The 25,149-nt window shown below is 51.6% G+C and overlaps 1 protein-coding gene across 1 annotated transcript in view; it reads right to left on the reverse strand.

The window, feature by feature from the left end:
- Positions 1–25,149, reverse strand: part of LOC119966916 (dynein heavy chain 14, axonemal-like) — a 1,122,002-nt gene that overhangs the window by 651,966 nt on the left and 444,887 nt on the right. Inside the window, exons 31-32 of the mRNA XM_038798874.1 lie at positions 14,499–14,644; positions 9,119–9,187 (exon numbers count right to left, since the gene is read on the reverse strand). Of these exons, the coding sequence (XP_038654802.1) occupies positions 9,119–9,187; positions 14,499–14,644 (215 nt within the window). The remainder of the gene's footprint in view (positions 1–9,118; positions 9,188–14,498; positions 14,645–25,149) is intronic.

The following is a 25,149-nucleotide window of genomic DNA, read 5'->3' on the forward strand; positions in this document are numbered from 1 at the left end:
GACCTCAAAGGTAGTAATCTCAGGATTGCTACCAGTGCCACGAGCTAGTCAGAGTAGGAATGTCAGGATAGATAGGATGAATGCGTGGCTCGAGAGATGGTGCAAGAGGGAGGGATTCAAATTCCAGGGGCATTGGGACCGGTTCTGGGGGAGGTAGGACCAGTACAAACCAGACGGTCTGCACCTGGGCAGGACTGGAACCGATGTCCTGGGGGGTGTTTGCTAGAGCTGTTGGGGAGGGTTTAAACTAATGTGGCAGGGGGATGGGAACCAATGCAGGAAGTTGGAAGGTCGTAAAACAGGAACAGAAGCAAAAGGAAGTAAGGGGGAAAGTGCAAGACAGAGGCGACATAGTCAAATATCAAAAAGGGCGACAGTACAAGGTACAGTGACTGAGGGGAGCTCAGTGAATAGGCCCAGTAATACTAAAAGGAGTAAAACTGGAGATGTTAAGATTCAAAACAGAGGTAAAAAAACCAACATAAGTGTACTTTACCTGAATGCTCGTAGTATTCGGAATAAAGTAAATGAGTTGATGGCACAAATCATCGTGAATGACTATGATTTAGTGGCCATTACTGAAACATGGTTAAAGGATGGTCACGACTGGGAGTTAAATATCCGAGGGTATCAAACTATTCGGAAGGACAGAATGGATGGTAAGGGAGGTGGTATAGCTCTGTTATTTAAGGCAATAGTTAGGGATGATATCGGTGCTATGGAGGATAAGGTTGAATCCATTTGGGTGGAAATCAGGAATAGTAAGGCAAAAAAGTCACTGATAGGAGTAGTCTATCAGCCACCAAATAGTAACGATATGGTGGGGCAGGCAATAAACAAAGAAATAACTGATGCATGTAGAAATGGTATAGCAGTTATCATGGGGGATTTTAATCTACATGTTGATTGCTTTAACCAGGTCGGTCAAGGCAACCTTGAGGAGGAGTTTATAGAATGTATCCGCGATAGTTTCCTAGAACAGTATGTAATGGAACCTACGAGGGAACAAGCGGTCCTAGATCTTGTCCTGTGTAATGAAACAGGATTGATTCATGATCTCATAGTTAGAGATCCTCTCGGAAGGAGCGATCACAATATGGTGGAATGTAAAATACAGATGGAGGGTGAGAAAGTAAAATCAAATACTAGTGTTTTGTGTTTAAACAAAGGAGATTACAATGGGATGAGAGAAGAACTAGCTAAGGTAGACTGGGAGCAAAGACTTTATGGTGGAACAGTTGAGGGACAGTGGAGAACCTTCTAAGCGATTTTTCACAGTGCTCAGCAAAGGTTTATACCAACAAAAAGGAAGGACGGTAGAAAGAGGGAAAATCGACCGTGGATATCTAAGGAAATAAGGGAGAGTATCAAATTGAAGGAAAGAACATACAAAGTGGCAAAGATTGGTGGGAGACTAGAGGACTGGGAAATATTTAAGGGGCAACAGAAAGCTACTAAAAAAGCTATAAAGAGTAAGATAGAGTAGGAGAGTAAACTTGCTCAGAATATAAAAACAGACAGCAAAAGTTTTTACAAATATATAAAGCAAAAAAGAGTGGCTAAGGTAAATATTGGTCCTTTAGAGGATGAGAAGGGAGTTTTAATAATGGGAGATGAGGAAATGGCTGAGGAACTGAACAGGTTCTTTGGGTCGGTCTTCACAGTGGAAGACACAAATAACATGCCAGTGACTGACAGAAATGAGGCGATGGCAGGTGATGACCTTGAGAGGATTGTTATCACTAAGGAGGTAGTGATGGGCAAGCTAATGGGGCTAAAGGTAGACAAGTCTCCTGACCCTGATGGAATGCATCCCAGAGTGCTAAAAGAGATGGTTAGGGAAATTGCAGATGCACGAGTGATGATTTACCAAAATTCACTAGACTCTGGTGTGGTCCCGGTGGATTGGAAATGAGCAAACGTGACACCATTGTTTAAAAAAGGAGGTAGGCAGAAAGCAGGAAATTATAGGCCAGTGAGCTTAACGTCGGTAGTAGGGAAGATGCTGGAATCTATCATCAAGGAAGAAATTGCGAGGCATCTGGATAGAAATTGTCCCATTGGGCAGACGCAGCATGGGTTCATAAAGGGCAGGTCGTGCCTAACTAATTTAGTGGAATTTTTTGAGGACATTACCAGTGCAGTACATAATGGGGAGCCAATGGATGTGGTATATCTGGATTTCCAGAAAGCTTTTGACAAGGTGCCACACAAAAGGCTGCTGCATAAGATAAGGATGCATGGCATTAAGGGTAAAGTAGTAGCATGGACAGAGGATTGGTTAATTAATAGAAAGCAAAGAGTGGGGATTAATGGGTGTTTCTCTGGTTGGCAATCAGTAGCTAGTGGTGTCCCTCAGGGATCCGTGTTGGGCCCACAATTGTTCACAATCTACATAGATGATTTAGAGTTGGGGACCAAGGGCAATGTGTCCAAGTTTGCAGATGACACTAAGATGAGTGGTAAAGCGAAAAGTGCAGAGGATACTGGAAGTCTGCAGAGGGATTTGGATAGGTTAAGTGAATGGGCTAGGGTCTGGCAAATGGAATACAATGTTGACAAATGTGAGGTTATCCATTTTGGTAGGAATAACAGCAAACGGGATTATTATTTAAACAATAAAATATTAAAGCATGCTGCTGTGCAGAGAGACCTGGGTGTGCTAGTGCATGAGTCACAGAAAGTTGGTGTACAGGTGCATTAGGTGATTAAGAAGGCAAATGGAATTTTGTCCTTCATTGCTAGAGGGATGGAGTTTAAGACTAGGGAGGTTATGCTGCAATTGTATAAGGTGTTAGTGAGGCCACACCTGGAGTATTGTGTTCAGTTTTGGTCTCCTTACTTGAGAAAGGACGTACTGGCACTGGAGGGTGTGCAGAGGAGATTCACGAGGTTAATCCCAGAGCTGAAGGGGTTGGATTACGAGGAGAGGTTGAGTAGACTGGGACTGTACTCATTGGAATTTAGAAGGATAAGGGGGGGATCTTATAAAAACATTAAAAATTATGAAGGGAATAGATAGGATAGATGCGGGCAGATTGTTTCCACTGGCGGGTGGAAGCAGAACTAGGGGGCATGGCCTCAAAATAAGGGGAAGTAGATTTAGGACTGAGTTTAGGAGGAACTTCTTCACCCAAAGGGTTGTGAATCTATGGAATTCCTTGTCCAGTGAAGCAGTTGAGGCTCCTTCATTAAATGTTTTTAAGGTAAAGATAGATAGTTTTTTGAAGAATAAAGGGATTAAGGGTTATGGTGTTCGGGCCGGAAAGTGGAGCTGAGTCCACAAAAGATCAGCCATGATCTCATTGAATGGCGGAGCAGGCTCGAGGGGCCAGATGGCCTACTCCTGCTCCTAGTTCTTATGTTCTTATGTTCATCATTAATAATGCAGGTGAAATTTTAGTCGCTGAAGGAGCGGTATTCCTATACATTAGTAGGAATTGATTCAGGCGTTTGGTCAGCAAACTTTGTTCCCTGATTGCTCTCAATGTGTGTTTCATGGTATGAATCAAATGTCCTGCTAGGCCATTCGTATCCGCAGTGTGATCTAATATGTTGAAAATTATTCTCTTTCAAGAAACTTTCAACTTCTTGGGTGACGATTTAATTTAACAATTGCTCAGGGAATCCAACCGTTCTAAAGCCTTCTCCTAGCTTCTCGATCAACTTTTCTGATGGAGTTTCTGATTCATCTTCAGACTTCCAGTCGCCGCATATCGCTCGACCCTTTTGCACAGCATGAACACTTTTTCTTTTGTTCTGTTTACATGCTGTTTTGGTTTGCTCTTGTTTCTTATTATTTTTGCCCGTAACTTGCTTTTTCTTCCAGCAGGCATACTCTATATGGACTTTTTCCTGCAGTTTCTGCAAGGGTGGCACGGTAGCACAGCTTCAGGGCCCCAGGTTAGATTTCTGGCTTGGGGCACTGTCTGTGCAGAGTCTGCAGTTCTCCCCGTGTCTGTGTGGGTTTCCTCCGTTTTCTCGTCTCGAAAGTCGTGCTTGTTAGGTGAATTGGACATTCTGAATTCTCCCTCTGTGACCCGAACAGGTGCCGGAATGTGGCGACTAGGGGCTTTTCACAGTAACTTCATTGCAGTGTTAATGTCAACCTGCTTCTGACAATAAAGATTATTATATTATATCCTTTCACCAGCATTGCGCAACTGAATGCCCTGGCTTCGAGCACACGAGTTTCAGAGCTCTTAGGTGACAATTGAGGTGGCAATTTGTGTAATCCGAGTATTCAAACTCAGTTTCTGAAGTTCTTTTGCAGCCAGATCTATCAAAACAGTAATTCCCATGGCCTCTTTCAGAGTAAGGTTATTCTCGGTTAGCAATCATTTCTGCATTGCCTGACTTTGTAGACCACAGATTAATCTGTCCCAAATTGTGTCACCACCGAACTCACAGTACTCTGCAAGTCATTTTAATACTACAGCCATGAACAGTGCAATTGATTCCCCTTCTTTCTTGATGTCTTCTGTGAAATCTGAAGTCCTCTGCAATCACCAGAAGCTTTGGCTAATAGTGTGCTTGCAGGATCTCTACAATTTCTTCATATGTTTTAGTGCCGGGCTCCTCCAGTGGCACTAAATTTCTGAAGAGATTGAACGTTTTCCATCCATCAGGAACATGGGAACCCTCATATCCTCTGCTATTTTGTTCACCTGTGTGAAATAGTCAAAGCATTCAGTCGATGAGTCCTCTTGCTCCACATTTTCATTTCAGGGATGCGTGGTGCTGAAAACCTTCACCATTGTCTGGTGGTTCTCCAGAACGGAGGTTCCCCGTACGTACAGTTTGCAATGTGTTTTCAGCAGCTTGCTTGCTTTTCCCGTTTGATCAAAACAACAACCCGAGCTTCAGCCTCTGTTTTAAACACTCTCAGCTCTGTAATTGCTCTGCAGAGAATTGCTACTCATGTGCGTTATGTCCGGAGCACATGCAAGCACTTTTCGTCCAATTCTTCTTTCCCGATTCCGTTATTTTTCCGGGTGGCTCGCAAGCACCGTTCTAAGTCCTTGCCGCTTGCTGTTTGTGTTGTGTATTGTGCAGAACTGATGCTAGGAAGCTCAGAGCTTTATTTACAAGGGTGTTCTCCACAGGTTGCTTATTCACTCTGGCAGTTTCCCACGCTAGTGACCTGTAACATCACTTCCGGTGATGACATGCAGAGTGCACACTGGCTACTAAAACTCAATATAAATACATGACAGGTACAGTGTTAAAAGTGGGTGACCATCATAGAAGAATCATAGAATCCCTACAGTGCAGGAGGCCATTCGGCCCATTGAGTCTGCACCAGCCCTTTTGCATGGGCTATGGATTTACACTCCCCCTGCCCTATCCCTGTAACCCCATAGTCTAACCTGCACATCAAGGAGCCATTTAGCATGGCCAGTCCACCTAACCCGCACATCTTTGGACTGTGGGATGAAACCAAAGTCCGGAGTATCCGGAGGAAATCCACACAGATACAAGGAGAAGTGCAAACTCCGCACAAACAGTGATCCAAGCCGGGTGTCTGGCGCATGTGGCAGCAGTGCTAACCACTGTGCCACCGTGCTGCCCTCGTTCATGAACTATTACTAATGCTCAGTCCTTCAGGTTTGTTAGTGTATCTGTTTGATGGGCCCAGGTGGTGGCAAGCCATTTGCCTGAAGCTATTTGTCAGCCAACAAGTCACTGAAGAAGATTGAAGGATATAGATACTCAAGACGAGGATCCTACTTACATATTTGCCGCCATATTTACTGTGCTCCCATGCTCTTGAAGTAATTGCCCATCTAAAGTAGGCACACAAAAGCAAGACAGATAGCATTGCTTCTCTCACGCCACTGCCCCTTGTCCATTTATCATTCAGTCTGTCTTTTAGTTTAGTTAGTGATTTTAGTTTAGACAGGCAGCATGGTCGGCGCAGGCTTGGAGGGCCGAAGGGCCTGTTCCTGTGCTATACATTCCTTTGTTCTTTGTTCTTTGTTCTATCCCATTCCTCTGTACTGCAGGGCCACATTTCTACCCGAAAATCGGAGGAACGTTTCTGAGGTGGGGTGGGAGGTGGAGGAGAGGCCAAAATTACACAGATGGGATTACCCCTGGGCTTCCATTCACCCCATTCCAAATGCCATTTAACGGTGGGGAAGGCAGGGACTCTGAGGGGAAGTCTGCCCATACCGCTTCTGAGGCCATTAAGTGGCCACTTCAAAACTGGGTCAACGTCTGTGTTATAATAATAATAATAATCGTTTATTGTCAGAAGTAGGCTTCAATGAAGTTACTGTGAAAAGCCCCTAGTCGCCACAACCCGGCGCCTGTTCGGGGAGGCCGGTACGGGAATTGAACCCGCGCTGCTGGCATTGTTCTGCATTACAAGTCAGCTGTTTAGCCCACTGTGATAAACCAACCCCTGATTATATTACCCTTTGTGATAATATGTCGTTATTCTTTGCCTTTTGATCCAGAATCGTCTGATGAATTGATGATAAAGAAACCACCAATCTTTAGATTGAGTCAAAACTAATTTATTGAATAACGATTAATTAAATAGAGTTCGCACACACTACTGAGCTATAACTAACAATAAAGTACGGTTGAATCCATTACACAGTAATCTATAATTTAGTAATTACTAATGATGTCCTCATGCTAACTCTCTAATCTAACCTACTCCTCGTGCTGTGATCAGTCCTTCTCCTCTGCTAACTACCCAGCAGTCCCTGAGATCTGATATTTATATTGGGAACTGGTGGTGCCCTCTAGTGTTTGAATTACACTGAGATGCAATAATTAACCCTTCACTGGTGCACCTATATACATATTCTTACACTCAGGGACTTTGGAGTCCGCCCCCCCCCCCCCCCCCCCCCACCTCCCAAACCTCCCCTAGCCTATCCAACACCGGGATCACCATGCTCCCAACCTCCCAGGGTATCCCCTACACTCCCACCACCAGGTCCTCTGGTATTTACCTAAAGTGCGGTCCTTGGGCTTAGACTCAGGAATGACACTGCATTACCTTTTCTGGCCACTGCAGCGCTGTGCCTTAAGGGGCTGGAGAGCTATCGGCCAATCGTATTGGTTGACAGCTCTCTAAGACAGGACTTCAATCTGAAGGTGGACGGAAGTCCTGCTGCTGCCAATCAACACTCAATTGAGCGTAAAATGGCAGCAGGCCTGTCAGAGCCAGCGGGCTGCCATTCCCTGCCAACTCTCATCATGGCAATTGCTGAGTGCTCGCCATTCTGAAAGGCCATAGAAACCAAGAAAATAGGAGTAGGAATTGGCCATTCAGCCCGTTGACTCTGCTCCACCATTCTATATGATCATTGCTGCATCTCTATCTCAACACCATATCTGTGTTCTCCCCATACCCATTGACATCTTTAGAGTCATTTAAACACATTATACTGAACCTACCTACTTCCTTCTGAAATATATTCACTGTCTTGGCTTCCACGCCTTGCTGTGGTAGAGAATTCCACAGGTTCACCACCTTCTGAGTGAAGACGTTTCTCCTCATCTCAGCTCGAAAAGGCCTACCCATGTGACCCCTTGTTTTCGACTCCCCAGCCAGAAGAAATAACATCCCTGCATCCAGTTTGTCCAGGCCTGTCAGAACCTGGGACGTTTCAATTAGATGTCCTCTCATTCTTCTAAATTTCAGTAAACACAGGCCCAGTCGACCCAATCTCACCTCATCTGACAATCCTGCCATCCCAGGAGTCAGTCCAGTGAACGTTCGCTCCACTCCCTCTCCTTCAGATATGGAGACCAAAGCTGCACACAATACTCTGGGTATGGTCCCACCAAGGCCCTTTACAGCTGCAGTAAGATATCCTTATTCCTGGGCTCAAGTCCTCTTGCAGTGAAGGCCAACATACCATATGCCTTCCGAATTGCTTGCTGTACCTGTACACTTGTTTTCACAGACTGGTGTAAAAGGACAACCTTTTCCATTCTATCTCCATTTAAATCATACTCTGCCATTCTGTTTCTCCACCCAAAGTGGATAACTTCACATTTACCCACGTTATACTGCATCTGCCATGTATTTGCTTACTCACCCAACTTGTCGAAGTCACCTTGAAACCTCTTAACATCCTCCCCGCACTCACATCCTCACCGAGGTTTGTGTCGTCTGCAAACTTGGAAATATTGCATTTGGTTCCCTCGTCCAAATCGTTGCTGTAGGTTCTGAATAGCTGGGACCCAAGCACTGATCCCTGCACGACCCCACTTGTCAGTAATCCAAGCTATCCTTATCTGTAGTGGCTATACTGTTAACCAGCCTGTGTTCAGTTGGCAGCACTGGCAAAGTATCAAACCAAGGATCTGCTGCTGTTGATGGTTGGCAGTCAAATGTCGCACCAATGTGGACTACCAGCTGAGCAGTCTGATGAACTTCATATCCAGCCGGTGATAGCATGCAGCATCTGCTAGCACCTGCACCCAGGTCTAGAGTCCTGTGAGCTCCCAAGAAATGCCAGGCACTTCCCACTTGCATCTAGTAAATGTCACAAAGTCTCATGTGTCCTAAACCACCCCGTGCACAGATGACAGTGCTAGATCACGTATTCCCACCACTCTTCCCTTCTCACACTGCATCCCTACACTGTCCACCACACTTCCATTTCCCAAATGTGAGAGCCTGTCCGATGGCCTTGAGAGCTACTATTCACCAGTCAGAACAGGTGGGAGGAAGATCGTTCAGCCCAGGAGTTGAATTAGCCTATGCTTCATTTCTGGAGCATGGGGTGAGATTCTAGCGACATACTTCTCCAAATCTCATCAGGAATGAAACTCAGAAGCTCAGTGTCTGCATGCAGCAGAATGTCTGCTGATTAAGGGGTGTAGCTTCACTCTGTACAACCTGTGTGGCACTAGCCTTGGAGCGTTCAGTAGTATTGTAGATGTAGCACATTATTCCACACTCAGTCCTATTAAAATGGAAAGTATTCTACTCTCAAGAACTGTCATTTCCAATCTTTGCAATTACACAAATTCTGAAATTATAAATTTTCCAAATACTTAATGAAACCTGAATGTTTCAAAAGACGGACTGACATTTAGACCAATATGTGGCAGGAATACAAACATTTCTCAGTGAATTGCTGCTCACCCAGGGTTCATAGTTGCGAAGAAACTACAAGACTTATTCAGTCGGATTTCTCTGCCTTCAAACACAAATCTGGAAGACAATAAGCAAACAGTTAACAATTGACAATGACATAATGTGAGACATCTTATAGAGCATGAATATAACCAGCATTCAATTATTCACCTGCATTGTTTAAATGAGCCAGTGAGCCTCATATTTGAGTAAGCTGTTTGGCTGGTTGCAAGCACATTATTCCACACTCAGTCCCATTGACTCACCATCTGTGGGTTTGCTGGTCTACATTGACTCCTGCTTTGGCAAAGCCTTGATATTAAAATTCTCATCCTTGTTTTCTCTACAGTCTCTATCTCAGTAAACTCTCCAAATTCAATATTGCCTCTGATCCTTCACCAAGTCCCATTGACTCATTACCTTTGTGTTCGCTAATCTACATTAGCTCCCAGCCTGGCAATGTCTTCAATCTAAAATTCTCAACCTGATTTTCAAATTCTTCCCAATTTCTCCAACCCTACAAGATACTGATGTTCCTCCAATTCTGGCCTCTCACACATTCTGTTTGTCGCTCTGCCATTGGTGACCATGTTGTCAACTACCTTATAAGGGTTGTGAATCTATGGAATTCCTTGCCCAGTGAAGCAGTTGAGGCTCCTTCATTACATGTTTTTAAGGTAAAGATAGATAATTTTTTGAAGAATAAAGGGATTAAGGGTTATGGTGTTCGGACCGGAAAGTGGAGCTGAGTCCACAAAAGATCAGTCATGATCTCATTGAATGGCAGAGCAGGCTCGAGGGGCCAGATGGCCTACTCCTGCTCCTAGTTCTTATGTTCTTATGTTTTATGTACCTAGGTGCTGAGCTCTGGAATTTCCTCCTTAAACCTCTCCATCTCTCTCTTGTCATCAGCGATGTTCCTTAAAACCTATCACTTTGACTGTAGTTTTGGTCATTTGTCCTAATGTTTCCTTCTGCAGTTTGGTGTCACATATTGTTTGATAATGTGCTTGTAAAGTGCAGTGGGATGTTTTACAATTACCACAATCTACCGGACACATCCCATCAGAATTGGAGTGGGACACAGCCGCTAAATGCCAGGAGAGGTCCCCCAGGATTCCCAATGGCCGTAACGCCTCTCAATCTCAACCAGATCTCACAAGACATCGCGATCTGGGTCCTGGCAAAATGGGTGGGATCCAGTCTTGCACGGCTACGTCATTTTCACGACCCACTTAACCGCACTGATGCCGGATCACACCAACTCCCGAAACCTATCAGCCTCCCCAAGGAGACCCCAGCCAGGCCAGGCAGAAAGGCACCTGGAAGGACTCCCAGGGTATTGGAGGCCCCTGGGTAGTTATGGGCAGGGCAGGGTAGCACCTGGGCACCTTGGCACTGACAGCCTGGCACTTGGCACTGCCACCCAGCTCTGCCAAGGTGCCTAGGTAACACGTCGAGCCTGGCAAGAGCACCTCCACGGTGCCAGAGTGGCAGTGCTAGGTTGCCCAGGTGCCAGGGGGCACTGTCAAGGGTCAGGACCTGAGCGGGGATATGCCCATGAAAAGAGGGAAGAGGAGGGATATGAAGGGTGGTGGGGTGAAGGTGAGTATGAATAGGTCTCTGGAAGGTTGGGGGGGTGAACGGTGAGATCCTGAAAGGGGGCCCTCAGCTATCCCATAGTGGGGTGCCCTCACTTGGGGGTTGTGGGGTAATGCACATGCATGTGGGGTGTGGCATTGCCCGTGAGTGGGGGGTGTGGAGAACCCTCAAGCTCACTTAGAGATTGGGGCACCCTTTCAAATGGCAGTCCATTCTCTGACAAGCCAGCCTGGCCAGTGAGTTCAGCTCCCCAGTGATGAAAATAATTTGGTGTGGGCTAAACCAGTGAGAAATTCCCCAGGGCCCAAAAAAGTGACTAAATGTGGTCAGATAATGACGGGGAACTCACCAGCATAGCCGGGAAGAAACTCCCAGCTAGGCCTGCCGAAAATGACACCGGGCGGGATTCTCCAGTCGAGTTCGCCGAGTTCGCCCGGAGAATCCCGCCCGAAGTCAGTGGAGTTCTCCAATGTCTGCCTCTTGCCCCTGGATCCCAGAGATTGGGGAATCCGGCCCGAGGTCAGTGGAGTTCTCCAATGTCTGCCTCTTGCCCCTGGATCGCGGAGACTGGGGAATCCGGCCTGAGGTCAGTGGAGGTCTCCAATGTCTGCCTCTTGCCCCTGGTGCCCGGAGACTGGGGAATCCGGCCCGAAGTCAGTGGAGTTCTCCAATGTCTGCCTCTTGCCCCTGGATCCCAGAGATTGGGGAATCCGGCCCGAGGTCAGTGGAGGTCTCCAATGTCTGCCTCTTGCCCCTGGATCCCGGAGACTGGGGAATCCCACCCGAGGTCAGTGGAGTTCTCCAATGTCTGCCTCTTGCCCCTAGATCCCGGAGACTGGGGAATCCCATCTGAGGTCAGTGGAGTTCTCCAATGTCTGCCTCTTGCCCCTGGTGCCCGGAGACTGGGGAATCCCGCCCGAGGTCAGTGGAGTTCTCCAATGTCTGCCTCTTGCCCCTGGATCCCGGAGACTGGGGAATCCGGCCCGAGGTCAGTGGAGGTCTCCAATGTCTGCCTCTTGCCCCTGGATCCCGAAGACTGGGGATTCCCACCCGAGGTCAGTGGAGGTCTCCAATGTCTGCCTCTTGCCCCTGGCGCCCGGAGACTGGGGAATCCCACCCGAGGTCAGTGGAGTTCTCCAATGTCTGCCTCTTGCCCCTGGTGCCCGGAGACTGGGGAATCCCACCCGAGGTCAGTGGAGTTCTCCAATGTCTGCCTCTTGCCCCTGGTGCCCGGAGACTGGGGAATCCCACCCGAGGTCAGTGGAGTTCTCCAATGTCTGCCTCTTGCCCCTGGTGCCCGGAGTCTGAGGAATCCCACCCGAGGTCAGTGGAGGTCTCCAATGTCTGCCTCTTGCCCCTGGTGCCCGGAGACTGGGGAATCCAGCCCGAGGTCAGTGGAGGTCTCCAATGTCTGCCTCTTGCCCCTGGTGCCCGGAGACTGGGGAATCCGGCCCGAGGTCAGTGGAGTTCTCCAATGTCTGCCTATTGCCCTTGGAGCCCGGAGACTGGGGAATCCCGCCCAAGGTCAGTGGAGGTCTCCAATGTCAGCCTCTTGTCCCTGGATCCCGGAGACCGGAGAATCCAGCCTCAGGTCAGTGGAGTTCTCCAATGTCTGCCTCTTGCCCCTGGCGCCCGGAGACTGGGGAATCCGGCCCGAGGTCAATGGAGTTCTCCAATGTCTGCCTATTGCCCCTGGAGCCCGGAGACCGGAGAATCCCACCTGAGGTCAGTGGTGTTCTCCAATGTCTGCCTGTTGTCCCTGGTGCCCGGAGACTGGGGAATCCGGCCCGAGGTCAGTGGAGTTCTCCAATGTCTGCCTCTTGTCCCTGGATCCCGGAGACTGGGGAATCCGGCCCGAGGTCAGGGGAGGTCTCCAATGTCTGCCTCTTGCCCCTGGTGCCCGGAGACTGGGGAATCCAGCCCGAGGTCAGTGGAGGTCTCCAATGTCTGCCTCTTGCCCCTGGTGCCCGGAGACTGGGGAATCCGGCCCGAGGTCAGTGGAGTTCTCCAATGTCTGCCTATTGCCCTTGGAGCCCGGAGACTGGGGAATCCCGCCCAAGGTCAGTGGAGGTCTCCAATGTCTGCCTCTTGTCCCTGGATCCCGGAGACCGGAGAATCCAGCCTGAGGTCAGTGGAGTTCTCCAATGTCTGCCTCTTGCCCCTGGCGCCCGGAGACTGGGGAATCCGGCCCGAGGTCAGTGGAGGTCTCCAATGTCTGCCTCTTGCCCCTGGATCCCGGAGACTGGGGAATCCCACCTGAGGTCAGTGGAGGTCTCCAATGTCTGCCTCTTGCCCCTGGATCCCGGAGACTGGGGAATCCCACCCGAGGTCAGTGGAGGTCTCCAATGTCTGCCTCTTGTCCCTGGTGCCCGGAGACTGGGGAATCCGGCCCAAGGTCAGTGGAGGTCTCCAATGTCTGCCTCTTGTCCCTGGATCCCGGAGACTGGGGAATCCGGCCCGAGGTCAGTGGAGGTCTCCAATGTCTGCCTCTTGTCCCTGGTGCCCGGAGACTGGGGAATCCGGCCCAAGGTCAGTGGAGGTCTCCAATGTCTGCCTCTTGCCCCTGGATCCCGGAGACTGGGGAATCCGGCCCGAGGTCAGTGGAGTTCTCCAATGTCTGCCTCTTGCCCCTGGATCCCGGAGACCGGAGAATCCAGCCTGAGGTCAGTGGAGTTCTCCAATGTCTGCCTCTTGCCCCTGGCGCCCGGAGACTGGGGAATCCGGCCCGAGGTCAGTGGAGGTCTCCAATGTCTGCCTCTTGTCCCTGGTGCCCGGAGACTGGGGAATCCGGCCCGAGGTCAGTGGAGGTCTCCAATGTCTGCCTCTTGCCCCTGGATCCCGGAGACTGGGGAATCCCATCCGAGGTCAGTGGAGTTCTCCAATGTCTGCCTCTTGCCCCTGGAGCCCGGAGACTGGGGAATCCCACCCGAGGTCAGTGGAGGTCTCCAATGTCTGCCTCTTGCCCCTGGCGCCCGGAGACTGGGGAATCCGGCCCGAGGTCAGTGGAGTTCTCCAATGTCTGCCTATTGCCCCTGGAGCCCGGAGACCGGAGAATCCCACCTGAGGTCAGTGGTATTCTCCAATGTCTGCCTCTTGTCCCTGGTGCCCGGAGACTGGGGAATCCGGCCCGAGGTCAGTGGAGGTCTCCAATGTCTGCCTCTTGTCCCTGGTGCCCGGAGACTGGGGAATCCGGCCCAAGGTCAGTGGAGGTCTCCAATGTCTGCCTCTTGCCCCTGGATCCCGGAGACTGGGGAATCCTGCCCGAGGTCAGGGGAGGTCTCCAATGTCTGCCTCTTGCCCCTGGATCCCGGAGACTGGGGAATCCCACCCGAGGTCAGTGGAGGTCTCCAATGTCTGCCTCTTGCCCCTGGAGCCCGGAGACTGGGGAATCCCACCCGAGGTCAGTGGAGGTCTCCAATGTCTGCCTCTTACCCCTGGATCCCGGAGACTGGGGAATCTGGCCCGAGGTTAGTGGAGTTCTCCAATGTCTGCCTCTTGCCCCTGGTGCCCGGAGACTGGGGAATCCCACCCGAGGTCAGTGGAGGTCTCCAATGTCTGCCTCTTACCCCTGGATCCCGGAGACTGGGGAATCTGGCCCGAGGTTAGTGGAGTTCTCCAATGTCTGCCTCTTGCCTGTGGTGTTCTTGCGGCGGGCTGGGAGGAAGAGTCCAGCCCTTAGAAACTTTTCCATTAAATTGGTCCAATTTTTGTTTTGCTGGATGTATTTAAACCATTTTCAAAGACAGACAAAATGATGAATCTTTCAGCTCAGTGTGAAAACACTCACCTCAGAGCTTCACTGTCCTTGGCTGCCTTAATCGTGAGGATCTGTGAGGCGGTTACAGACAAGACCTCCACGTCAATCCGATTAAACTCATCGAAGCAGAACCACGCTCCAGACTGAGCCATTCCAGAGAACAATTTCCCCATTATCTAAAGGGAGGGGAGGTGGGAAGTGGGGGAGGGGAAATATAGAGAAAAGGCCAGAATTAATGACAGTCTTCATTAGCAGAGCTGCCTGCTGAGGGAAGCAGCTGTGGTGATATCTGCTTACCTTTTACTGGAATGAGGTTTAATTAACGACGTGGCAGTGCCCGGCCCATACATCACAGCTGTGGATGATCAAAGTGACAGCTTTGCTATTCCCAAATGCAAGAAATATATTTGCGTGCCAATAACTAATCTGCTCCATTATGCTGTGAAAATTGTTCTCACTTGGAGTTGGTGGGAGCAGGAGGGATAGATGTGAGGGTGTTATGCCTTAACTGATGTAATGTGCTGTCAATGAAATGTCACCATAGTCCCAGAGGACCACAGGCTGCTCTCTTCTTTGTGAGAGCTGACAGGTGGTTATTTAACCTGAGGGTCACACCTCAGATGAGGGGTAAGGTTGAGCAGGCCGGGCCTTCATGAATAAACTCGGCAGATATGGGAATTGAAAGTGCTGTTGGCGTTGCTCCGTTGACAAACTGGGGAAGGGAACAATCAATTCTAGCAAAGGTACTCAGAAAGCCAGGCATGAAAATAGCCCAGTGAGGCAAGTTAGTCAGGAGTAATGAGATGTACTGAATCTTGGGCACTGATTGCCTTTCAGTAACTCATCCAGGCATCATGTTTGACCCGAGGTTTTTCGTGTCAGCGGGCTTCTGGACTATTGAAGCTCAAAATGTCTTTCTGACTCATTGCCCACATTCAAAGCCTCCAGTGAGACTCATTGATGGGTCTGGAATCTTTGTTGCTGAAACATTTCTGAAGCGTGCGATGCTGAGGCCAATTATATCATTCAATCTGGTTGAAATCACCTAGCTCATCACAGACCAGAGATTAAACTTGCAACCTGCTGGTCTCCGTAGCTATGTATCAGATTGGTAGCTGGCCAAACAGAGAATGGATTGAGGCTGGAATGTCAGCAAAATTAACTAAAATAGTAATAATCGGAATAATACTGAAGGCCGAAGAGCTGAATGTATAAAGGGCTTTCTGGGGCTGCAATTCTTTCAGTTTTGAACTAGATGTTCCTGGCAGGATTAATCTCTTCACCTGTGGAACCTGGGTTTAATTTCAGTACAGGCTGGTGCAACGATGAAGAATCCCAAGATTCACCCCACGGTGCAGGGGGAAGGGATAAAGGTGTTGAAACTTGGATTAGGAGATCAGGGAGGAAACTGTCCCTTTGGAATACCGACAGGAGAGGGAAGATGTGTGTGGTGATGGCATCACGATGGAGGTACGGAAATAGCGAATGATGATCCATTGAATGTAGAGGCTGGTGGCCAAGTGAGGACAAGGGGGAGCCCATCGCTCCCCATGGGAGGGAGGGGACTGGGTGATAGTAGAAGTGTGGAAAATAGGTTGGACTCAGTTGAGGCATGTCAACTAGAATGAGAAAAATCATAGAATCATAGAATCTACAGTGCAGAAGGAGCCCATTTGGCCCATCGAGTTTGCACCAACGCTTGGAAAGAGCACTCGACTTAAACTCACACCTCCACCCTATCCCCGTAACCCCACTTAACCTTTTCTTTGGACACAAAGGGCAATTTAGCACGGCCAATCCACCTAACCTCCACATCTTTGGACTGCGGGAGGAAACCGGAGAACCCGGAGGAAACCCACGCAGACACAGGGAGAACGTGCAGACTCCGCACAGTGACCCAAGCTGGGAATTGAACCCAGGACCCTGGAGCTGTGAAGCAACAGTGCTAACCACTGTGCTAACGTGCTGCCCTCGGTTTCAGATTTCCAGCCAGAGGGACGTTGCAGACTTGATGGGCTGAATGGCTTCCTTCTGCACTACAGGAATTCTACGATTCCGTGATTGGATTTGGATAGAGACTGAGAAACAACACATAGACCAGCAAGAAAACAATGCGACTGAGAAGATGTGGCAAAACAAGTCTAGTTTGATTGGGATGTCCCAAACGTAAAGAAACTACCACCAGGAAAGGCAGCAGAATCAGGGACAGACTTCCAATCCTACAGGAAACTCCCTTTACTTCAAATCATGGCCGGGTTTCTCCGAACCAGCGCCGGGTCGGAGAATCACCGGGGGGGGGGGGCGCGAGAATCCCACCATGCCGCTAAGGCAGCTGGAGAATCGGCGGCAATCGCACCCGCGCAGTCGTTCAGGGGCCACTGAAATTGGCCCCGTGGCGATTCTCCACAGGCGACGGGCCAAACACCCGCCGAGTTCCATCGAGTCCCGCTGCCGTAATTCAAACTTGGTACCAACCGGCAGGAGCCCGGACCCGTGGCCGATGTGGCCGTGGTATGGGAGAATCCGGACCCATGAGTCTGGGAGCATGGATGATGTATGAAATGAATATTTTGTATTTGTCTTTACCAAGGAGGGAGATGCTACAATGTTGTGTTAAGCTTCTTCATGTAGCATAAGCTGCTTCCTTGATGTTGACTCTGACAAAGGAAGGTTCAGACTTAGAGATAGGTTTAACACATTTATTGAACAGTTAACAATTCTCCTACTTGAGTTCGACTTTCCTGCTAATCTTACTATAGTAACTCAGTCTAACTAACCAGTCTGCTCTAATCCATGTGGTGGGTGTGATGCTTCCTGCTCTGCTCCTGTCACTCTGACTGTCGCCTGTGGAAAGAGACAGTGCATGTGCGCCCTGTCCTTTTATATGGCTAGTCGCCTTGTTTTAGTGTCACCGCTGGGTGTGTCTTGACTGCCCATTGGTCGTGTCCTATCTCACTGACTCATTGGTTGAATGTCTGTGTGTCATGTTGTCTCTGGTGCTCCCTCTCGTGTTTACTCAGTCCTCGTGTATCTACATTAACCCCTTGTGCATTGGACAATGATGCATATCACCTCACTACCCAGGCAATGGAGACAGATGTCTTTTTCACGAGAAGGGTTAAAAATTGATAAGCCGCTTTTATTTACATGTTTCAAATTTTACACATAAAACAATAAAACAATGAAACAGCAGACAAAACCCCCGGAGATCTCCCCTCCCCAATACAGCACAACTCCCAATAGGGAGACCTTCCATCAGTAGCCCCCCCCCACCCGCTCAACAGAGAGACCTCCCACCAGTAACCCCCCCAACCCAACAGAGAGACCTCCCACCAGTAACCCCCCCAACCCAACAGAGAGACCTCCCACCAGTAACCCCCCCAACCCAACAGAGAGACCTCCCACCAGTAACCCCCCAACCCAACAGAGAGACCTCCCACCAGTAACCCCCCCAACCCAACAGAGAGACCTCCCACCAGTACACCCAACCCAACAGAGAGACCTCCCACCAGTAACCCCCCCAACCCAACAGAGAGACCTCCACCAATACCCCCCGCTCAACAGAGAGACCTCCCACCAGTAACCCCCCCAACCCAACAGAGAGACCTCCCACCAGTAACCCCCCCAACCCAACAGAGAGACCTCCACCAATACCCCCCGCTCAACAGAGAGACCTCCCACCAATACCCCCCCCACCCAACAGAGAGACCTCCCACCAGTAACCCCCCCAACCCAACAGAGAGACCTCCCACCAGTACCCCCCCAACCCAACAGAGAGACCTCCCACTAGTAACCCCCCCAACCCAACAGAGACATCCCACCAGTACCCCCCCGCCCAACAGAGAGACCTCCACCAATACCCCCCCCCAACAGAGAGACCTCCACCAGTAACCCCCCCAACAGAGAGACATCCCACCAGTAACACCCCCACCGCCCAACAGAGAGACCTCCCACCAGTACCCCCCCGCCCAACAGAGAGACCTCCCACCAATACCCCCGCCCAACAGAGAGACCTCCCACCAATACCCCCCCAACCCAACAGAGAGACCTCCCACCAGTACCCCCCTAACCCAACAGAGAGACCTCCCACCAGTACCCCCCGCCCAACAGAGAGACCTCCCTCCAGTAACCCCCCCGCCCAACAGAGAGACCTCCCACCAGTACGCCCCCCAACCCAACAGAAAGGCCTCCCACCAGTGCCCTCCCGCCCAAATGAGAGACCTCCCACCAGTACCCCCCCCCCCCCCCCGCCCAAAAGAGAGACCTCCCACCAGTACCCCCCCAACACAGAGACCTCCCACCAGTACCCCCCCGCCCAACAGAGAGACATCCCACCAGTAACCCCCCTAACCCAACAGAGAGACCTCCCACCAGTAACCCCCCCAACCCAACAGAGAGACCTCCCACCAGTGCCCCCCCGCCCAAATGAGAGACCTCCCACCAGTACCCCCCCCGCCCAAAAGAGAGACCTCCCACCAGTACCCCCCCCAACAGAGAGACATCCCACCAGTAACCCCCCAACCCAACAGAGAGACCTCCCACCAGTACCCCCCCGCCCAAAAGAGAGACCTCCCACCAGTACCCCCCCAACAGAGAGACCTCCCACCAGTACCCCCCCCGCCCAACAGAGAGACCTCCCACCAGTAACCCCCCCGCCCAACAGAGAGACCTCCCACCAGTAACCCCCCCGCCCAACAGGGAGGCCTCCCACCAGTAACCCCCCCCGCCCAACAGAGAGGGACCTCCCACCAGTAACCCCCCCGCCCAACAGAGAGACCTCCCACCAGTAACCCCCCCCGCCCAGCAGAGAGGGACCTCCCACCAGTAACCCCCCCCGCCCAACAGAGAGACCTCCCACCAGTAACCCCCACCCAACAGAGACCTCCCACCAGTACCCCCCCACCCAACAGAGAGACCTCCCACCAGTAACCCCCACCCAACAGAGAGACCTACCACCAGTACCCCGCCCAACAGAGAGACCTCCCACCAGTACCCCCCGCCCAACAGAGAGACCTCCCACCAGTAACCCCCCCGCCCAACAGAGAGACGTCCCACCAGTACCCCCCACCCAACAGAGAGACATCCCACCAGTACCCCGCCCAACAGAGAGACCTCCCACCAGTACCCCCCCAACAGAGAGACCTCCCACCAGTAACCCCCCAGCCCAACAGGGAGGCCTCCCACCAGTACCCCGCCCAACAGAGAGACCTCCCACCAGTACCCCGCCCAACAGAGAGACCTCCCACCAGTAACCCCCCGCCCAACAGAGAGACATCCCAACAGTACCCCCCCAACAGAGAGGGACCTCCCACCAGTACCCCCCCAACCCAACAGAGAGACCTCCCACCAGTACCCCCCCAACAGAGAGACCTCCCACCAGTACCCCCCGCCCAACAGAGAGACATCCCACATGTAACCCCCGCCCAACAGAGAGACCTCCCACCAGTAACCCCCGCCCAACAGAGAAGACCTCCCACCAGTAACCCCCCAGCCCAACAGAGAGACCTCCCACCAGTAACCCCCCAGCCCAACAGAGAGACCTCCCACTAGTAACCCCCCCAGCCCAACAGAGAGACCTCCCACCAGTACCCCCCGCCCAACAGAGAGGGACCTCCCACCAATACCACACCCCGCTCAACAGAGCGTGCCAGCCTCCCCGGACAGGCGCCGGAATGTGGCAACTAGGGGCTTTTCACAGTAACTTCTTTGAAGCCTACTCGTGATAATAAGCGATTTTCATGTCATTTTCAGAGAGACCTCCCACCAGTACCCCCCCCACCCAACAGAGAGACCTCCCACCAGTAACCCCCCCGCCCAACAGAGAGACATCCCACCAGTACCCCCCCGCCCAACAGAGAGACCTCCCACCAGTAACCCCCCCCGCCCAACAGAGAGACCTCCCACCAGTAACCCCCCCGCCCAACAGAGACCTCCCACCAGTACCCCCCAGCCCAACAGAGAGGGACCTCCCACCAATACCACACCCCGCTCAACAGAGCGTGCCAGGCTACCCGGACAGGCGCCGGAATGTGGCAACTAGGGGCTTTTCACAGTAACTTCTTTGAAGCCTACTCGTGATAATAAGCGATTTTCATGTCATTTTCAGAGAGACCTCCCACCAGTACCCCCCCCGCCCAACAGAGAGACCTCCCACCAGTAACCCCCCCGCCCAACAGAGAGACCTCCCACCAGTAACCCCCCACCCAACAGAGAGACCTCCCACCAGTACCCCCCTAACCCAACGGAGAGACCTCCCACCAATACCCCCCCAACAGAGAGACCTCCCACCAGTACCCCCCCCAACCAAACAGAGAGACCTCCCACCAGTACCCCCCTAACCCAACGGAGAGACCTCCCACCAGTACCCCCCCAACAGAGAGACCTCCCACCAGTAACTCCCCACCCAACAGTGAGACCTCCCACCAGTACCCCCACCCAACAGATAGACCTCCCACCAGTACCCCCCGCCCAACAGAGAGACCTCCCACCAGTAACCCCCCGCCCAACAGAGAGACCTCCCACCAGTACCCCCACCCAACAGAGAGACCACACACCAGTACCCCCCAGGCCCAAAAGAGAGACCTCCCACCAGTACCCCCCAACCCAACAGAGAGACCTCCCACCAGTACCCCCCCAATCCAACAGAGAGACATCCCACCAGTACACCCCCAGTCCAACAGAGAGACCTCCCAATAGTACCCCCCCACCCAACAGAGAGACCTCCCACCAGTAAACCCCCCGCCCAACACAGAGACCTCCCACCAGTACCCCCACCCAACAGAGAGACCTCCCACCAGTACCCCCCACCCAACACAGAGACCTCCCACCAGTACCCCCCGCCCAACACAGAGACCACACACCAGTACCCCGCCCAACACAGAGACCTCCCACCAGTACCCCCCGCCCAACACAGAGACCACACACCAGTACCCCCGCAACCCAACAGAGAGACCATCCACCAGTACCCCCCCAGCCCAACAGAGAGACCACACACCAGTACCCCCCAACAGAGAGACCTCCCACCAGTACCCCCCGCCCAACAGAGAGACCACACACCAGTACCCCCCGCCCAACACAGAGACCTCCCACCAGTACCCCCCAACCCAACAGAGAGACCACACACCAGTACCCCCCCCGCCCAACAGAGAGACATCCCGCCAGTAACCCCCCCGCCCAACAGAGAGACATCCCGCCAGTAACCCCCCGCCCAACAGAGAGACCTCCCACCAGTACCCCCCCAGCCCAACAGAGACCTCCCACCAGTACCCCCCAGCCCAACAGAGACCTCCCACCAGTACCCCCGCCCAACAGTGAATCCTCCCACCAGTAACCCCCCCACCCAACAGATAGACCTCCCACATGTACGCCCCCCCCAACCCAACAGAGAGACCACCCACCAGTACCTCTCTGTCCAACAGAGAGACCTCCCACCAGTACCCCCCCAACCCAACAGAGAGGGACCTCCCACCAGTACCCCCCCCGCCCAACAGAGAGACCTCCCACCAGTAACCCCCCCGCCCAACAGAGAGGGACCTCCCACCAGTACCCCCCCCGCCCAACAGAGAGACATCCCACCAGTAACCCCCCGCCCAACAGAGAGACCTCCCATTATACCCCCCGCCCAACAGAGAGGGACCTCCCACCAGTACCCCCTCCGCCCAACAGAGAGACATCCCACCAGTAACCCCCCGCCCAACAGAGGGGGACCTCCCACCAGTACCCCCCGCCCAACAGAGAGACCTCCCACCAGTAACCCCCCGCCCAACAGAGAGACCTCCTACCAGTACCCCCCCGCCCAACAGAGAGACCACCTACCAGTACCCCCCAGCTCAACAGAGAGACCTCCCACCAGTACACCCCCCGCCCAACAGAGAGACCTCCCACCAGTACCCCCCCGCCCAACAGAGAGACCAAACACCAGTACCCCACCGCCCAACAGAGAGACCAAACACCAGTACCCCCCCGCCCAACAGGGAGGCCTCCCACCAGTACCTCCGCAACCCAACACAGAAACCTCCCACAGTAACCCCCCGCCCAACAGAGAGACCACACACCAGTACCCCCCCGCCCAACAGAGAGACCACACACCAGTACCGCCCCGCCCAACAGAGAGACCACACACCAGTACCCCCCCGCCCAACAGAGAGTCCTCCCGCCAGTACCACCTGCCCAACAGAGAGACCTCCCACCAGTACCCCCCCACCCAGAGAGACCACACACCAGTACCCCCCCGCCCAACAGAGAGACCTCCCACCAGTAACCCCTCGCCCAATAGAGAGACCTCCTACCAGTACCCCCAGCCCAACAGAGACCTCCCACCAGTACCCCCACCCAACAGAGACCTCCCACCTGTACCCCCCCAACCCAACAGAGAGATCACCCACCAGCACCTCTCTGTCCAACAGAGAGACATCCTACCAGCACCCCCCCAACCCAACAGAGAGACCTCACACCAGTACCCCCCCACCCAACAGAGACCTCCCACCAGTACCATTCCGCCCAAGACAGACCTCCCACCAATACCCCACCCAACAGACAGACCTCCCACCAGTACCCCCTCCGCCCAACAGAGAGACCTCCTACCAGCACCTTCCCGCCCAACAGGGCGACCTCCCAACAGTACCCCCCCCCCGCCCAACAGAGAGACCTGCCACCAGAACCCCCCCCCCCCCCGCCCAACAGAGAGACCACACACCACCAGTAACTCCTCCCGCCCAACTAATAACTAACAATGATCAGCTCTTCAAAATACATAATAAACGACTGCCAACTCTGGTAGAACCACTCAATTGCCCCCCTCATGGTGCACTTAAGTTCTAAAAATTCCATAAGTTCCCAACTCCAGCGTCAGCCAACAGAGAATCCCGCCCGTGGAATTTTGAGCATTATTAATAGGGATACCAAGTGGAAGAGCAAGGAGGATATGCTGAACTCAAGTCATTATATAGGCCTCAGCTGGATTATTGTGGACTGTTCTGGGCACCACACTAGGGGAAGGATTTGAACACACTGGACAGACGTTTACAAGAATGTTTCCAGGGATGTGAAACTTCAATTATGAGGAATGATTGGGACTGTCCTCCTGGAGAGATGTTCAAAATCATGAGGGGGCTGGACAGAGTAGATAGTTCCCATTCATAAAATAATCAAGAACAAGAGGTCGCAGGTTGAAAGTGTTTTGCAAAAGAGCAAATGTGATGTGAGGAAAATCTTTTTCAGACAACAAATTGTCTAAATGCCTGTGGAGTTAGTATTGTGGAGGCAGGGTGAATCGAAGCATTCAAGACAGCATTTGTTTGAATAAAATCAAAGTGGTGGGGTACAGGGAAAAAAACGGGGTAATGGCATGACGTCATGGTGCTCGTTTGAAGGGCCAATGCAGACACAATGGGCCAAACGGTCACCTTCTGTGATTGTGTGATTCTAATTAAACTTTTCAGCGCAGGTTGAGAAATGAAGGCTGCGAATCTGGCAGGCAATTGGAGTGAGAATGTGTGAACAGTGAGGAAAGCAAAGCAATGAAAGTGGGGCAGGAATTCTATTTTTTAACATGTACAACATCAGCATTGTGTTGCATTGACGTACCTGGACGTAAGCAGATGCAGCTGTGAAAACTAATGCATTTTCAGCGTCTAAAGCAATGCCCAAGACTGACTCATCACTTACTGTTCCACAGATAGCGGGATGGGAGATGCAGGGAAGTGATTTGGATGTTTTGCCAAATCATGGTTAATAAAGCCAGTCCTTCATGAATGGATCCATTTTTCATGGTTTTAACAAGTGTCAGCATCATGGGACTGCCAGACATCAACGTATAGAGGCAAGTACATCACGGGTTAGATGCTCAACAAATCTGCCTCCAATCTACCCCTGACAAGGTGCAATAAGCACCACTATATCAAAGCCCCTGACTGGCTACATAGGGATGATGGTATTGGGGGTAAATCTTCCAACACACGTGCAGGAAGGGACATTGAAACACAATATTGCCAAGGTTTCTTCAGCTGTTCCACTGAAGTTCTGGTCGATGAGAGGGAGGTTTCACCCACTGGGAGTTCACACTCGTTTTTTCGCACAAAATCTTCCGACAAATTTACTCCTGCTCCCATTCATCAATTGTGTGCCCATAATTGTGCTGAGGACTGGAAAAGGAAGATAGCACACCATGCTTGTAGCGCAGGAATCAATGGGGATACAGGGAGCCTGGAATGCTCACTGAAACTTTTGTCATAATTTTTTCATCACTGTACACCGTACATATCAGGCCTGAATTTCAGGGTAGAGGTGCTTACAGCTGTGCTGTGTTTTGTTTTGTTTTCTTTGGCTGTTTATCTCCTGCTGCTTTTCTGCATGTTTGATTGTTTAGCACACTGGGCTAAATCACTGGCTTTGAAAGCAGACCAAGGCAGGCCAGCAGCACGGTTCGATTCCTGTAACAGCCTTCCCGATCAGGTTCTGGAATGTGGCGACTAGGGGCTTTTCACAGTAACTTAATTGAAGCCTACTCATGACAATAAGCGATTTTCATTTTCATTTCATTTCATTGTGCGTAGGCTTCTATTGTCCAGCTCTTAGTTAAATCCTGATTTTATACATGCACACAGATCATTCTTTGGATTTAACTAGTTTCGAAGAAGCTACTTTGGAAAAGACTGAACTCACAGAATGAGCAGAATACTTT

The sequence above is a fragment of the Scyliorhinus canicula genome, chromosome 6, assembly GCF_902713615.1.
Source record: "Scyliorhinus canicula chromosome 6, sScyCan1.1, whole genome shotgun sequence".
Classification (NCBI taxonomy): domain Eukaryota; kingdom Metazoa; phylum Chordata; class Chondrichthyes; order Carcharhiniformes; family Scyliorhinidae; genus Scyliorhinus; species Scyliorhinus canicula.